The sequence below is a fragment of the Oncorhynchus nerka genome, linkage group LG16, assembly GCF_034236695.1.
Source record: "Oncorhynchus nerka isolate Pitt River linkage group LG16, Oner_Uvic_2.0, whole genome shotgun sequence".
NCBI classification, from domain to species: domain Eukaryota; kingdom Metazoa; phylum Chordata; class Actinopteri; order Salmoniformes; family Salmonidae; genus Oncorhynchus; species Oncorhynchus nerka.
In genome coordinates, this window is record NC_088411.1 from 44,722,078 (window position 1) to 44,736,580 (window position 14,503).

General features: G+C 42.3%; 1 protein-coding gene across 1 annotated transcript in view; it reads right to left on the reverse strand.

Annotated features, from left to right (window-relative positions):
• Positions 1-7,671: 7,671 nt before the first annotated feature.
• LOC115124638 (calcineurin subunit B type 1-like) overlaps positions 7,672-14,503 on the reverse strand; it is a 54,700-nt gene continuing 47,868 nt past the window's right edge. Inside the window, exon 7 of the mRNA XM_065002333.1 lies at positions 7,672-11,524. Within this exon, the coding sequence (XP_064858405.1) occupies positions 11,477-11,524 (48 nt within the window). The 3' untranslated portion in view covers positions 7,672-11,476. The remainder of the gene's footprint in view (positions 11,525-14,503) is intronic.

Consider the following 14,503-nt stretch of genomic DNA (forward strand, 5'->3'; position numbering starts at 1 on the left):
CACAGTGAGAACAGCAGTAGACTGTTTTCTAGCAGTCACAGTAATAACAGCAGTAGACTGTTTTCTAACAGTCACAGTAATAACAGCAGTAGACTGTTTTATAACAGTCACAGTGAGAACAGCAGTAGACTGTTTTCTAGCAGTCACAGTAATAACAGCAGTAGACTGTTTTCTAGCAGTCACAGTGAGAACAGCAGTAGACTGTTTTATAACAGTCACAGTGAGAACAGCAGTAGACTGTTTTATAACAGTCACAGTGAGAACAGCAGTAGACTGTTTTCTAGCAGTCACAGTAATAACAGCAGTAGACTGTTTTATAACAGTCACAGTGAGAACAGCAGTAGACTGTTTTATAACAGTCACAGTGAGAACAGCAGTAGACTGTTTTATAACAGTCACAGTAATAACAGCAGTAGACTGTTTTATAAAAGTCACAGTAATAACAGCAGTAGACTGTTTTATAACAGTCACAGTAATAACAGCAGTAGACTGTTTTATAACAGTCACAGTGAGAACAGCAGTAGACTGTTTTATAACAGGGTCGACACCTCCAGGTTCCTACAGAGACACAGACAGACAGACAGACACCTCCAGGTTCCTACACAGACAGACAGACAGACAGACAGACAGACAGACAGACAGACACCTCCAGGTTCCTACACAGACAGACAGACAGACAGACAGACAGACAGACAGACAGACACCTCCAGGTTCCTACACAGACAGACAGACAGACAGACACAGAAAGACACAGACAGACAGACAGACAGACAGACAGACAGACAGACAGACACATCAGACACCTCCAGGTTCCTACAGAGACAGACACACACATCAGACACCTCCAGGTTCCTACAGAGACAGACAGACAGACAGACAGACAGACAGACAGAGAGACAGACAGACAGACAGACAGACAGACAGACAGACAGACAGACAGACAGACAGACACCTCCAGGTTCCTACACAGACAGACAGACAGACAGACAGACAGACAGACAGACACAGACAGACAGACAGACAGACAGACAGACAGACAGACAGACAGACAGACAGACAGACAGACACAGACAGACAGACAGACAGACAGACAGACAGACAGACAGACAGACAGACAGACAGACAGACAGACAGACAGACAGACACATCAGACACCTCCAGGTTCCTACAGAGACAGACAGACACATCAGACACCTCCAGGTTCCTACAGAGACAGACAGACAGACAGACAGAGAGAGACAGACAGACAGACAGAGAGACAGACAGACAGACAGAGAGACAGACAGACAGACAGACAGACACCTCCAGGTTCCTACACAGACAGACAGAGACAGACAGGGGATATCACAGGATCAGATAACTAGATAGAAACATTGATCCCAGACTGTATAGCCAAATATTAAGTTCTGCTTTTCTTATGTATCAAATACTTATGTTATGCAATAAAATGCAAATGAATTACTTAAAAATCATACAATGTGATTTTCTGGATTTTTGTTTTAGATTCCGTCTCTCACAGTTGAAGTGTACCTATGATAAAAAAAATACATGATTTGTAAGTCGGAAAACCTGCAAAATCGGCAGTGTATCAAATACTTGTTCTCCCCACTGTATATACACATTTGACAAGACGTGATATGTCAAGAGTTGGTAAATATATTGAGATTTCCATCAAAGTCCCCAGTTGCTATATGTCTTTGTTGTAGAGAGCTGGGCCCCGAATGTCCCACACTTGATGGGCTTTTCTTTCTCGATCTGTGAAAGACAAGACATTTTTATGCTTGTCCATTACTGAGAATTTGTTAGATAGATTGCCTGAAAAAAAGGTTACTATTGTCTTTGGAATATAACGGACCAAATTGCTCTGACTAGGGTCCAAATTGCTCTGACTAGGGTTCAAATAGCTCTGACTAGGGTCCAAATTGCTCTGACTAGGGTCCAAATTGCTCTGACTAGGGTTCAAATAGCTCTGACTAGGGTCCAAATTGCTCTGACTAGGGTCCAAATTGCTCTGACTAGGGTCCAAATTGCTCTGACTAGGGTCCAAATTGCTCTGACTAGGGTCCAAACGACTGCAAATGAGAGCAACAAGCATGTTTGCTGTTTGTGTATTTGTAGTTTTGACATGGCACTGTTAACAGTCAGGTGACAGTAGAAACCTCTACACAATCTCTTCTGCAGTATCACAACGATGGTGGATAAATAAGATAAGTTTACTCGTTTTGGAGTACAGAAAAATGTAAAGGTTTCTGTCTGTGTAAGTGGCCATTTGCTCTTCCTCCATAGTATCAGACATGATCTCACTGTTCCTCCATAGTATCAGACATGATCTCACTGTTCCTCCATAATATCAGACATGATCTCACTGTTCCTCCATAATATCAGACATGATCTCACTGTTCCTCCATATCAGACATGCTCTCACTGTTCCTCCATAGTATCAGACATGATCTCACTGTTCCTCCATAGTATCAGACATGCTCTCACTGTTCCTCCATAGTATCAGACATGCTCTCACTGTTCCTCCATAATATCAGACATGCTCTCACTGTTCCTCCATATCAGACATGCTCTCACTGTTCCTCCATAGTATCAGACATGATCTCACTGTTCCTCCATAGTATCAGACATGATCTCACTGTTCCTCCATAGTATCAGACATGATCTCACTGTTCCTCCATAATATCAGACATGATCTCACTGTTCCTCCATATCAGACATGATCTCACTGTTCCTCCATAGTATCAGACATGATCTCACTGTTCCTCCATAATATCAGACATGATCTCACTGTTCCTCCATATCAGACATGCTCTCACTGTTCCTCCATAGTATCAGACATGATCTCACTGTTCCTCCATAATATCAGACATGCTCTCACTGTTCCTCCATAATATCAGACATGATCTCACTGTTCCTCCATATCAGACATGATCTCAAGGTTCCTCCATATCAGACATGATCTGACTGTTCCTCCATAATATCAGACATGCTCTCACTGTTCCTCCATATCAGACATGATCTCACTGTTCCTCCATATCAGACATGCTCATGCCAGAGAGGGAACTGCTGGCTCTGGTCTACTTGTTGTCCCCTCCCGCTTGCCCCACCCAGACCAGAATTTTTTTTTGCCAGTGAGTTGTCTCGCCCTGGGTCACCTCCTCGGGGTAGGGGCAATAAATAGACCAGAGTGGCCTCGCCCCAATCAGAAAAAAATGTAGGGAGTGGGGGCGTCTCAATTTCTCGACCCGACTCTGGTATCATAAGGAAATGGTTAGCCAGCAGATCCGACCCGCTAAACTCAGAAAACGTACCTCAATCCAGGGGTGAGAAATACGTTGTACTCCGAATTGTCACTTCATCCCAACTGTTACAGAACGACTGGTAGTTAAGTAAACTGCCGTTTTCCTCACGCTAGCTAGCAGTAGCCACAGCAGCCATTACATAGAACAGATAAATATGAGCCAGATATTTCACTGGATGTAGAAATGTGAAACATCCGGTTCTGGCGTTTCCACTCACTACCAAATATGGTGATGAGAGGAAGCACAGTGGGAGACGATGCAGGAAGATGGATTTAAATAAGAATATGCAAATAAATGCTAAAACGCACCAATAAGATCTCACTAGCTCCAGCTTGGCTCTGCCCACCTCCTTGCTTGTTCTGCCCACTATGATTAATTTGCTCCCATTGGAAAGGTTGGCTCTGGTCTATCTTGGGTCAGTTATTTAAAAAAAGATTTGATTGCGTTGAACAACAAAAGGAGTTGATTAGCTGACACTGACAATCCAAAAATAGCTTCTGTTACCTACCCTGGGACGGCAGGGTAGCCTAGTGGTTAGAGTGGAGGGCGGCAGGTAGCCTAGTGGTTAGAGTGGAGAGGTGGCAGGGTAGCCTAGTGGTTAGAGTGGAGGGACGGCAGGGTAGCCTAGTGGTTAGAGTGTAGAGGCGGCAGGTAGCCTAGTGGTTAGAGTGTAGAGGCGGCAGGTAGCCTAGTGGTTAGAGTGTAGAGGCGGCAGGTAGCCTAGTGGTTAGAGTGGAGGGGCGGCAGGTAGCCTAGTGGTTAGAGTGTAGAGGCGGCAGGGTAGCCTAGTGGTTAGAGTGTAGAGGCGGCAGGTAGCCTAGTGGTTAGAGTGGAGGGGCGGCAGGGTAGCCTAGTGGTTAGAGTGTTGGACTAGTAACCGGAAGGTTGCAAGTTCAAACCCCCGAGCTGACAAGGTACAGATCTGTTGTTCTGCCCCTGAACAGGCAGTTAACCCACTGTTCCTAGGGCTGTCATTGAAAATAAGAATTTGTTCTTAACTGACTTGCCTAGTAAAATAAATTATGGCATGATGACGAAATGGGCAGTTTTCTGGAAAAACTAGCAGTCGTTAAATGTTCTCGGGATAATGGGACAATTGGAAGGTCAACACATTTTTCATCCCTGGATTGAGGAACATTTTCCGAGCCGGCATAGTAGCGTTACACAGAAAGCCTTACCCTAGTGCAATTGTAAGCAAACGGTCGCATCTGCTGGCTTAGGGGATGGGGTCCTTCTGCTACCCCCGTTGTTATGGTAACGAAAGGTACCCAACGACTTTTCTAGAACATTAGCTAAAAGCTTGAGCTAGAAAACAATTCACAAACAATACAAAATTAGCATCACTCCGGTGCCCCTTGTATAGACAGACAAACTTTGCACTGCAAGGAATCAATTTGCTGTCAAACACTGTGTCGTTCAAACTTCTGAACGTGAGCTGTAATTTGTGGCTTCTCAAATGGTGTCGACATTTCTTCCCTGTTATGACAATGTTGATGTTATAACGAGCACTAATAATGAATAATAACGATTTTTCTGACACTAACAATGGCATGAATGGCCCCTACCTCTTCCACACAGAGGCTTCCAGTTTCACCTGGTGAAAAACATAAAATACAATATATTATATGATTACTTGAGAATATCGTTTTATTTTCCATATAATAACATAACATTCCCTAACAGATATGTATAGACATACAAATAAATCCATCCATACGCTGCATTCAAGCTCGTGTTAAAAAATATATATATTTTAATGTTTTTATATATGTTTTTTATGATGAACACAACAAATACAAAAACAGAAATATAACAAGAGTACATAAACCTAACAGGTGTTCAATTTGTTAGAACGTTTTTTGGCTTTATTGTTTTTTTTTACTTTTACTGATCATTTCAAAATAATATTTAAATTCTTTCATCTTAAATAACGTGAAGAGGGGTTTGTTCTCCGCACACTTCATTTTATGGATAAAGAATCTTCCATGAAAAATAAACAAATGAACAATGAGAGTGAAAAGAGGGTCCACAATGTCATCGGAAGCTGTGTTTGCTAATGTGCACGTATGTCGTATTACTGTAACGACGACGTGAAGACTAATTTTAACTGTGTATTACTTCCTATCACCTTGTATCAGGGTGGTTCTGATGAGACCATAACGCAGTTGTCCCAGCCCACAGGTACAGTATACTCCTCTGAATGAGAGAACTGCCGAAAGTACATTCACAGCCAAGTCAGATTCAAACCTCAAAATAAGAAATGTGGAAATTAAAGTAAGTGCAACGAGATTACCTGAGTGACGATATACTCCTCTGATAGTCTTGTCAGAGCTTCAGTGAGTCATAGATGAGTGTCTTGTGTCAGTGGCGACACGTCATTCAGGGCAGGTGAGGCAGAGCCTGTTTTGAGGCCCACATTTTTTGCAAAAATTTAACAACAAATAAAATAAAAATGTCTCTTTTTTTTTGTTGGGGGGGGGGGGGGTTTGTATGTTCTACAATGATATTTTGGCATTAATACGTGTCACATATCAGTTTGCAAGCAATGTAAAAAATATATATAATTGAGTTAATAAAGCCGCATACAAACAGACAGCTCCAAAATGCAGGTGTTTCAGCTTAGTTCAGTGCTTCTCCTGTCTTATCCGGTGTCCTGTGTGAATTTAAGTATGCTCTCTCTAATTCTCTCTTTCTTTCTCTCTTTCGGAGGACCTGAGACTTAGGACCATGCCTCAGGACTACCTGGCATGATGACTCCTTGCTGTCCCCAGTCCACCTGGCCGTGCTGCTGCTCCAGTTTCAACTGTTCTGCCTGCGGCTATGGAACCATGACCTGTTCACCAGACGTGCTACTTGTCCCAGACCTGCTGTTTTCAACTCTCTAGAGACAGCAGGAGCGGTAGAGAGACTCTCAATGATTGGCTATGAAAAGCCAACTGACATTTACTCCTGAGGTGCTGACTTGCTGCACCCTTGACAACTACTGTGATTATTATTATTTGACCATGCTGGTAATTTATGAACATTTGAACATCTTGGCCATGTTCTGTTATAATCTCCACCCGGCACAGCCAGAAGACGACTGGCCACCCCTCATAGCCTGGTACCTCTCTAGGTTTCTTCCTAGGTTTTGGCCTTTCTAGGGAGTTTTTCCTAGCCACCGTGCTTCTACACCTGCATTGCTTGCTGTTTGGGGTTTTAGGCTGGGTTTCTGTACAGCACTTTGAGATATCAGCTGATGTACGAAGGGCTATATAAATTTGATTTGATAGAAGGTAGGAGGACCTTAATAATATTGTCTTTCATTTCAGACGTGTAAAGACACGGGCTATCGGGGGAAAGGAGGAGACCACTAGTTCAGAGCTATCAAGAGGATAGCAGGGAAAGGAGGAGACCACTATTTCAGAGCCATCTGGAGGATAGCAGGGAAAGGAGGAGACCACTAGTTCAGAGCTATCTGGAGGATAGCAGGGAAAGGAGGAGACCACTAGTTCAGAGCTATCGGGAGGATAGCAGGGAAAGGAGGCAGAACAACAGAACATGACATGTGCTAACATAACTGCAAAAGGGTTTTCTAATGATCAATTAGCCTTTTAAAATCATAAACTTGGATTAGCTAACACAACGTGCCATTGGAACACAGGAGTGATGGTTGCTGATAATGGGCCTCTGTGTGCCTGTGTAGATATTCCATTAAAAAATCTGCCGTTTCCAGCTACAATAGTCATTTACAACATTAACAATGTCTACACTGTATTTCTGATCAATTTTAAGTTGTTTTAATGGACAAAAAATGTGCTTTAAAAAAATGTAAAAAATAATTTTGAACGGTAGTGTAAGTCAACGTTCAAATATGAGTTAATGTTAACAAATATGTGAAACTGTTACTTTTTTGTGAGACTGTGTAGCGTCTGCCATCTTGGTCCATTAACCATCACACCAGGGAAACAGAACCCCCCCCCCTACACACCAGGGAAACAGACCCCTCCCTTACACACCAGGTTTAACAGACCCCCCTACACACCAGGGAAACAGACCCCCCTACACACCAGGGAAACAGAACCCCCCACAGACCAGGGAAACAGAACCCCCCTACAGACCAGGGAAACAGAACCCCCCCTCCCTACAGACCAGGGAAACAGACCCCTCCCTTACACACCAGGTTTAACAGACCCCCTACACACCAGGGAAACAGACCCCCTACACACCAGGGTTAACAGACCCCCCCCACCAGGGAAACAGAACCCCCCTACACACCAGGGAAACAGACCCCCCTATACACCAGGGTTAACAGACCCCCCCCCCACCATGGAAACAGAACCCCCCTACACACGAGGGAAACAAAGTGATCACACAAAGCCAATACTTACAATGTTTCAAAGTGTATTTATTTGTTATTGTCATTCAGTATCACGTCTCCAACAGTCTCACAGCATCAGATGCAGAATGCAGAGAAAAGGGGAAAAAGACATCTCAAACTTAAACCATTTTCATTTTCCACATACTAAAAAAAAAAAAACACCCAAAAAACAGTCTCCTTCAAAAAAAAATAGAAAAAGTAGCAGTTACAAAACTAAGGAGCAGTCTGGAGCTATAAGGACAACAGAACAGAAAGATGGATGTCACGCCCTGGTCTAAGTATTTTGTTTTCTTCATGTATTGGGTCAGGCCAGGGTGTGGCATAGAGTTTTTGTATTGTGGTGTGTTTTGTCTTTGGATTTTGGAATGTGTGTATAGTGGGATTGTAGCTTAGTGGGGTGTTCTAGGAGAGTCTATGGCTGTCTGAAGTGGTTCTCAATCAGAGGCAGGTGTTTACCGTTGTCTCTGATTGGGAACCATATTTAGGCAGCCATATTCTTTGGTTGGATTGTGGGTGATTGTCCTGTGTGTCTTGATGGTCCTTGTTAGAGGTTAGTAGACACTTGTATAGGCTGTTTTCGGTTTTCGTTTTGTAGTGTTAGTGTTTTGTGTGTTACGTTTTTTTGAATGAATGATGATGATTCATGAAGATGAATCGCAATAGACACGCTGCAGTTTGGTCCGACTCTCCTTCACCATTAGAAAGCCGTCACAATGGAACTGCATAAATACATATATACATAAACCAGCAGCATCAAAGCTCCCCGTGAAAGCAGAGTGCAGTGTGTAGCAGTTGACGCAGGAAACAGACCTTTTACTGGGGGAAAAAATTTAAGAATAATCTCGTTGATCCGGGAGGAAAATACTAAACACTTAAATAGTTCAGTTTGTTTTGGATTTAGTGCTCATAATTCGAACATGTCCATATTGTAGCCACCAGTAGATGATTAAATATCATAATTACTAACATCACCATTCATGTGTTAATTAACTAAAGGATTATTTAAATGGATCATCTAACCAAAATCATGCAAATGGGAGGCGTTTTTGACCAGAGTCCTATGAGGCCCTGGTCAAAAGTATGTAAAACATAAAAGCAGTATAGATGAAGGGGAGGTTAAAGAATGATTTTTAAGCCCTGATACAATTGAGACAGATTGTGTATGTGTGCAGATTCAGACAGATGGTGAATGGGCAACACAAGAGTTAAGTGCCTTTGAACAGGGTATGTTAGTATGTGCCAGGCACACTGGTTTGTACCAAGAACTGCAATGCTGCTGGGTTTTTCCATGCTCGACAGTTTCCCGTGTGTATCAAGAATGGTCCACCAGCCAAAGAATATCCAGCCAACTTGATACAACTGTGGGAAGTAATGGAGTCAACATGGGCCAGCATCCCTGTGGAACGCTTTCAACACCTTGTAGAGTCAACATGGGCCAGCATCCCTGTGGAATGCTTTCAACACCTTGTAGAGTCAACATGGACCAGCATCCCTGTGGAACGCTTTCAACACCTTGTAGAGTCCATGTCCTGACGAATTTAGGCTGTTTTGAGGGCAAAGAGTGGGGGGTGGGTGCAACTCAATATTAGGATGGTGTTCTTAATGTTTTGTACACTCAGTGTCTATTGGTTACAAAACTAACAATGTGGCCTACAGTTGAGTCTCAATACGATGCCTTAACATTATTTATACCATGGCATTGTTGGATACTCGTTTCTGATTGGCTTGAAGGGCATTCTAGAGCGTGCATTATTTCCCTATAACACACAGTATATCAGCACGGTAGAATTCAATGGCTATAGTTTATTCTTACATGTTCTATGTTTAAGCTGCTTTTAAAAACAAAAGTCTATTTGAAAAACGGCATTGTTGAATTAGATTTTCATTATAGCAAGCTTGGACCGATGGTTTGCTTAATAACTAAACTAGCAAGTCTGTTTGTTTGGTTCCCGTGGCAACTTTCTAGCTACTTTGCAAATGAACACATTTCTAGCGGCAAACGTGTTTAATTTATAGCTGTGGAATAAAAGGAATAATCAACTCAGGCTCTCTGGAAAATAGTGCAACTCAGTGGAAGGTTAGTTTCGCTCCGCTAGCGCGTCGTGGAACACACCTTCCACGTCGTGCATTGTTTTCCATAGAACGTATAGCCTCTTACAACGTATAGCCTCTTATTGATTATCCCTTACATGTTGTCTCAATAACACACTGATATTTACAATCTATGTCGAGAATTGTTTTCCATCTCGATGTCATTAGGCTCAGGATATTCCTCCAAACTTCAGTTCAAAATGTAATACAATAGATTTTCATAGATGCGCTCCATGACTTGAAGAGAGATTCTTCAATTTGAGTGATGCGCTCTAGGCCACTTTATTCAAGGTGCAACTGAAACGTGACTATTCCAAAACCCTCCGAAAGACACACACACACAGGTCGGAGCAGCCTTACCGAACAGTTGCTGTACGGGGTTAAGTGCCTTGCTCAAGATCACAACGGCAGGCAATGGCATCTAGGATTTGATACCAACAACCATCTCGTTGCCTGTTCACTTCCCAAACGATTTTTTCCCATCAGACCTCGGATTTCAAACCGGCAACCCTCTGGATGCTGGCGAACCTCTAACTGTCAGACTGACTACCTGTTACTTTGGATTGGGTGACTGTTATGTAGACCGATACAGACTGTTCAACGTAAAAACATGTCATCAAAGTCAATAAATGACAAAAAACACTTTCTTGGCATGTATCTCTACTTGACATTTCGTTTTTTTCTTCTTCCAGAAAGTCTGACAAGAAACAGAATAATAATTTCCGACAAATATAACTATAAATAAAACACTCATGTTACAATAACATTATATTGTATGTTTCATGCGATTGGAAGTTTAACTGATCTAATCACAACTTGCTCAAGAGGATGTAAATGGAACGAAAGAAATCGCTGTTTATTTGTGAAAATAAAATGTGCATCTAGTCATCATGTGATGACGTGGGAACGCTTGACGTCTCACACACTAGTCATCATGTGATGACAGTAGGAACGCTTGACGTCTCACACACTAGTCATCATGTGATGACAGTAGGAACGCTTGACGTCTCACACACTAGTCATCATGTGATGACAGTAGGAACGCTTGACGTCTCACACACTAGTCATCATGTGATGACAGTAGGAACGCTTGACGTCTCACACACTAGTCATCATGTGATGACAGTAGGAACGCTTGACGTCTCACACACTAGTCATCATGTGATGACAGTAGGAACGCTTGACGTCTCACACACTAGTCATCCATCACTGACAGCCACGTGGATAGTTCATAGTAATAACAATATCAGCTGGTTTCTGGGTATGTCCTGGTTGGCACTTCACACCCTACTTTTTTTCAATTGTAACTGAAATCAAGTATTTTTTATTTAATGTAACACCTCAGATAACGTCACATTTAACCACGAGAGAGCAGTTATAGATATACATGAGTATTTGTGTATTTTTTTTAAAAAGAGACCAGAACGAAAATAAATATATAAAAAAAAAATAACTAAGAAAAGAAAATGAACTAAATATAAACAAGCAAACATTTCTCCCTCCTCCATTGAACTGGGATGTTCTTTATGAACAAGAATATCCGTCTTTCTTCGTGTTATTGAGAGGAGTTCAATAACACAGTTGGCTTCACGAGGCTCGTGGTTTCTTCAGAAAAAAAGTGGCTTCGAGGAGAGAGAATACTTCCATTGAAATACACAGAGAGCGTTTGTCAGATGTCTTGAGCAGATCTTCAGAGACAGACGGAGCGGAGGGGGGGGGCTCACACGTCCACCACCATCTTTTTGTGTATGTCAAGGCCACCCACCACCTAGGAGAAGAGAGGAGGAACACAAGTCTTGAGTTAGAATTGTTATTCTAGTTCTAATTCCAATTCTAGTTCCAATTCTAGTTCCAATTCTAATTCCAATTCTAGTTCTAATTCCAATTCTAGTTCTAATTCCAATTCTAGTTCAATTCTAATTCAATTCTAGTTGAAATTATAGTTCCAATTCTAATTCCAATTCTATTTGAAATTCTAGTTCCAATTCTAATTCCAAAAGCAGGTTGGAACAGATTGATTCTTAACGCTATTGGCAACATGGTTCTACCTAAGAGAGACAACTCACTACTAGAATAACTACTGTATGCTGTTAACCCCTTAATACTAGTATAACCACTGTATGCTGTTAACTCCTTGTCTTGTTCTTTAATACTGTCCTGCACTCTCAGCTATTTTTATGAATGAGTCAATTCAAATGAAGTCACACAATCCCTCCACAACAACCTGCTCCAGCTCAAACCAATTATAACCATGGTCCAATCAGCTCAAACCAATCATAACCATGGTCCAATCAGCTCAAACCAATTATAACCATGGTCCAATCAGCTCAAACCAATCATAACCATGGTCCAATCAGCTCAAACCAATTATAACCATGGTCCAATCAGCTCAAACCAATTATAACCATGATCCAATCAGCTCAAACCAATTATAACCATGGTCCAATCAGCTCAAACCAATTATAACCATGGTCCAACCAGCTCAAACCAATTATAACCATGGTCCAACCAGCTCAAACCAATTATAACCATGGTCCAATCAGCTCAAACCAATTATAACCATGGTCCAATCAGCTCAAACCAATTATAACCATGGTCCAATCAGCTCAAACCAATTATAACCATGGTCCAACCAGCTCAAACCAATTATAACCATGGTCCAACCAGCTCAAACCAAAAAATAATACTCACACAAGGACAGAGCATTTTAGTTGAAGGCTTTAGAGAAACGTGCCAAATATGGCTCATTCAGGAGATTGAAACAGAATACAGGCTGGGCGCAGTTCACGCTAACCAGGTCGCCAGGTGCACGGTGTTTCCTCCGACACATTGGTGCGGCTGGCTTCCGGGTTGGATGCGCGCTGTGTTAAGAAGCAGTGCGGCTTGGTTGGGTTGTGTTTTGGAGGACGCACGGCTTTCGACCTTCGTCTCTCCCGAGCCCGTACGGGAGTTGTAGCGATGAGACAAGATCGTAACTACTAACATTTGGAAACCACGAAATTGGGGAGAAAAGGGGGTAAAAATTCAAAACAGAATAATACTGACCTTTCAGATAGAAACTGGCTCGAGTCATGTCATCTACACATAGCACTTCTAATGTTACACTAAATACGTGTTTCCTCCTCGTCAATCTACACACAATACCCCATAATGACAAAGCAAAAACAGGCTTTTACACATTTTTGCTCATTTAGAAAAAATATCACAATTACATAAGGATTCAGACCCTTTAATCAGTACTTTGTTAAAGCACCTTTGGCAGTGATTACAGCCTTGAGTCTTCTTGGGTATGACGCTACAAGCTTGGCACACCTGTATTTGGGGAGTTTCTCCCATTCTTCTCTGCAGATCCTCTCAAGCTCTGTCAGGTTGGATGGGGATTGTTGCTGCACAGCCATTTTCAGGTCTCTCCAAAGATGTTTGATTGGGTTCAAGTCCGGGCTCTGGCTGGGCCACTTACGAACATTCAGAGACTTGTCCCGAAGACTTGTCCTGTTGGAAGGTGAACCTTTGCCCCCAGTCTGAGCTTCTGGAGCAGGTTTTCATGAAGGATCTCTCTGTACTTTTCCCTGTTCATCTTTGCCTTGATCCTGACTAGTCTCCCAGTCCCTGAGCTGAAAAACATCCCCACGGCATGATGCTGCCACCACCTTGCTTCACCGTAGGGATGGTGCCAGGTTTCCTCCAGACATCATGCTTGGCATTCAGGCCAGAGAGTTCAATCTTGGTTTCATCAGACAAGAGAATCTTGTTTCTCATGGTCTGAGAGTCTTTAGATGCCTTTTGGCTCCAAGCAGGCTGTCATGAGGAGTGGCTTCATTCTTTCTGGTCACTCTACCATTAAGGTCTGATTGGTGGAGTTTTGCAGAGACAATTGTCCTTCTGGAAGAAGAACTCTAGAGCTCTGTCAGAGTGACCATCGGGTTCCTGGTCACCTCCATGACCAAGGCCCTTCTCCACCGATTGCTCAGTTTGGCCGGCCGGCCAGCTCTAGGAAGAGTCTTGGTGATTCCAAACTTCTTCTATTTAAGAAAAATGGAGTCCACTGTGTTCTTGGGGACCTTCAATGCTGCTGTGCCTCGACACAATCCTGTCTAGTAGCTCTACGTACCATTTCTTCAACCTCAAGGCGTAGTTTGTGCTCTGACATGCACTGTCAACTGTGGGACCTTATATACTGTAGATAGGTGTGTGCCTTTCCAAATCCTGTCCAATCAATTGAATTTACCACAGGTGGACTCCAGTCAAGTTGTAGAAACATCTCAAGGATAATCAATGGAAACAGGATGAACCTGAGCTGAATTTCGAGTCTCATAGTCTCATAATTTCTGCCATTATGGGGTATTGTGTGTAGATTGCAGGGGATTTTTATTTATTTAATACATTTTAGAATAAGGCTGTAACGTTACAAAAATGTGGAAAAAATTAAGGGATCGGGAAATACTGTAAAAAAAGAATGATCCCATGACTAGAATACAGTATTTACATATGAAGTGGACAACAGGATGAACCATGACTAGAATACAGTATTTACATATGAAGTGGACAACAGGATGAACCATGACTAGAATACAGTATTTACATATGAAGTGGACAACAGGATGAACCATGACTAGAATACAGTATTTACATATGAAGTGGACAACAGGATGAACCATGACTAGAATACAGTATTTACATATGAAGTGGACAACAGGATGAACCATGACTAGAATACAGTATATACATATGAAGTGGACAACAGGAT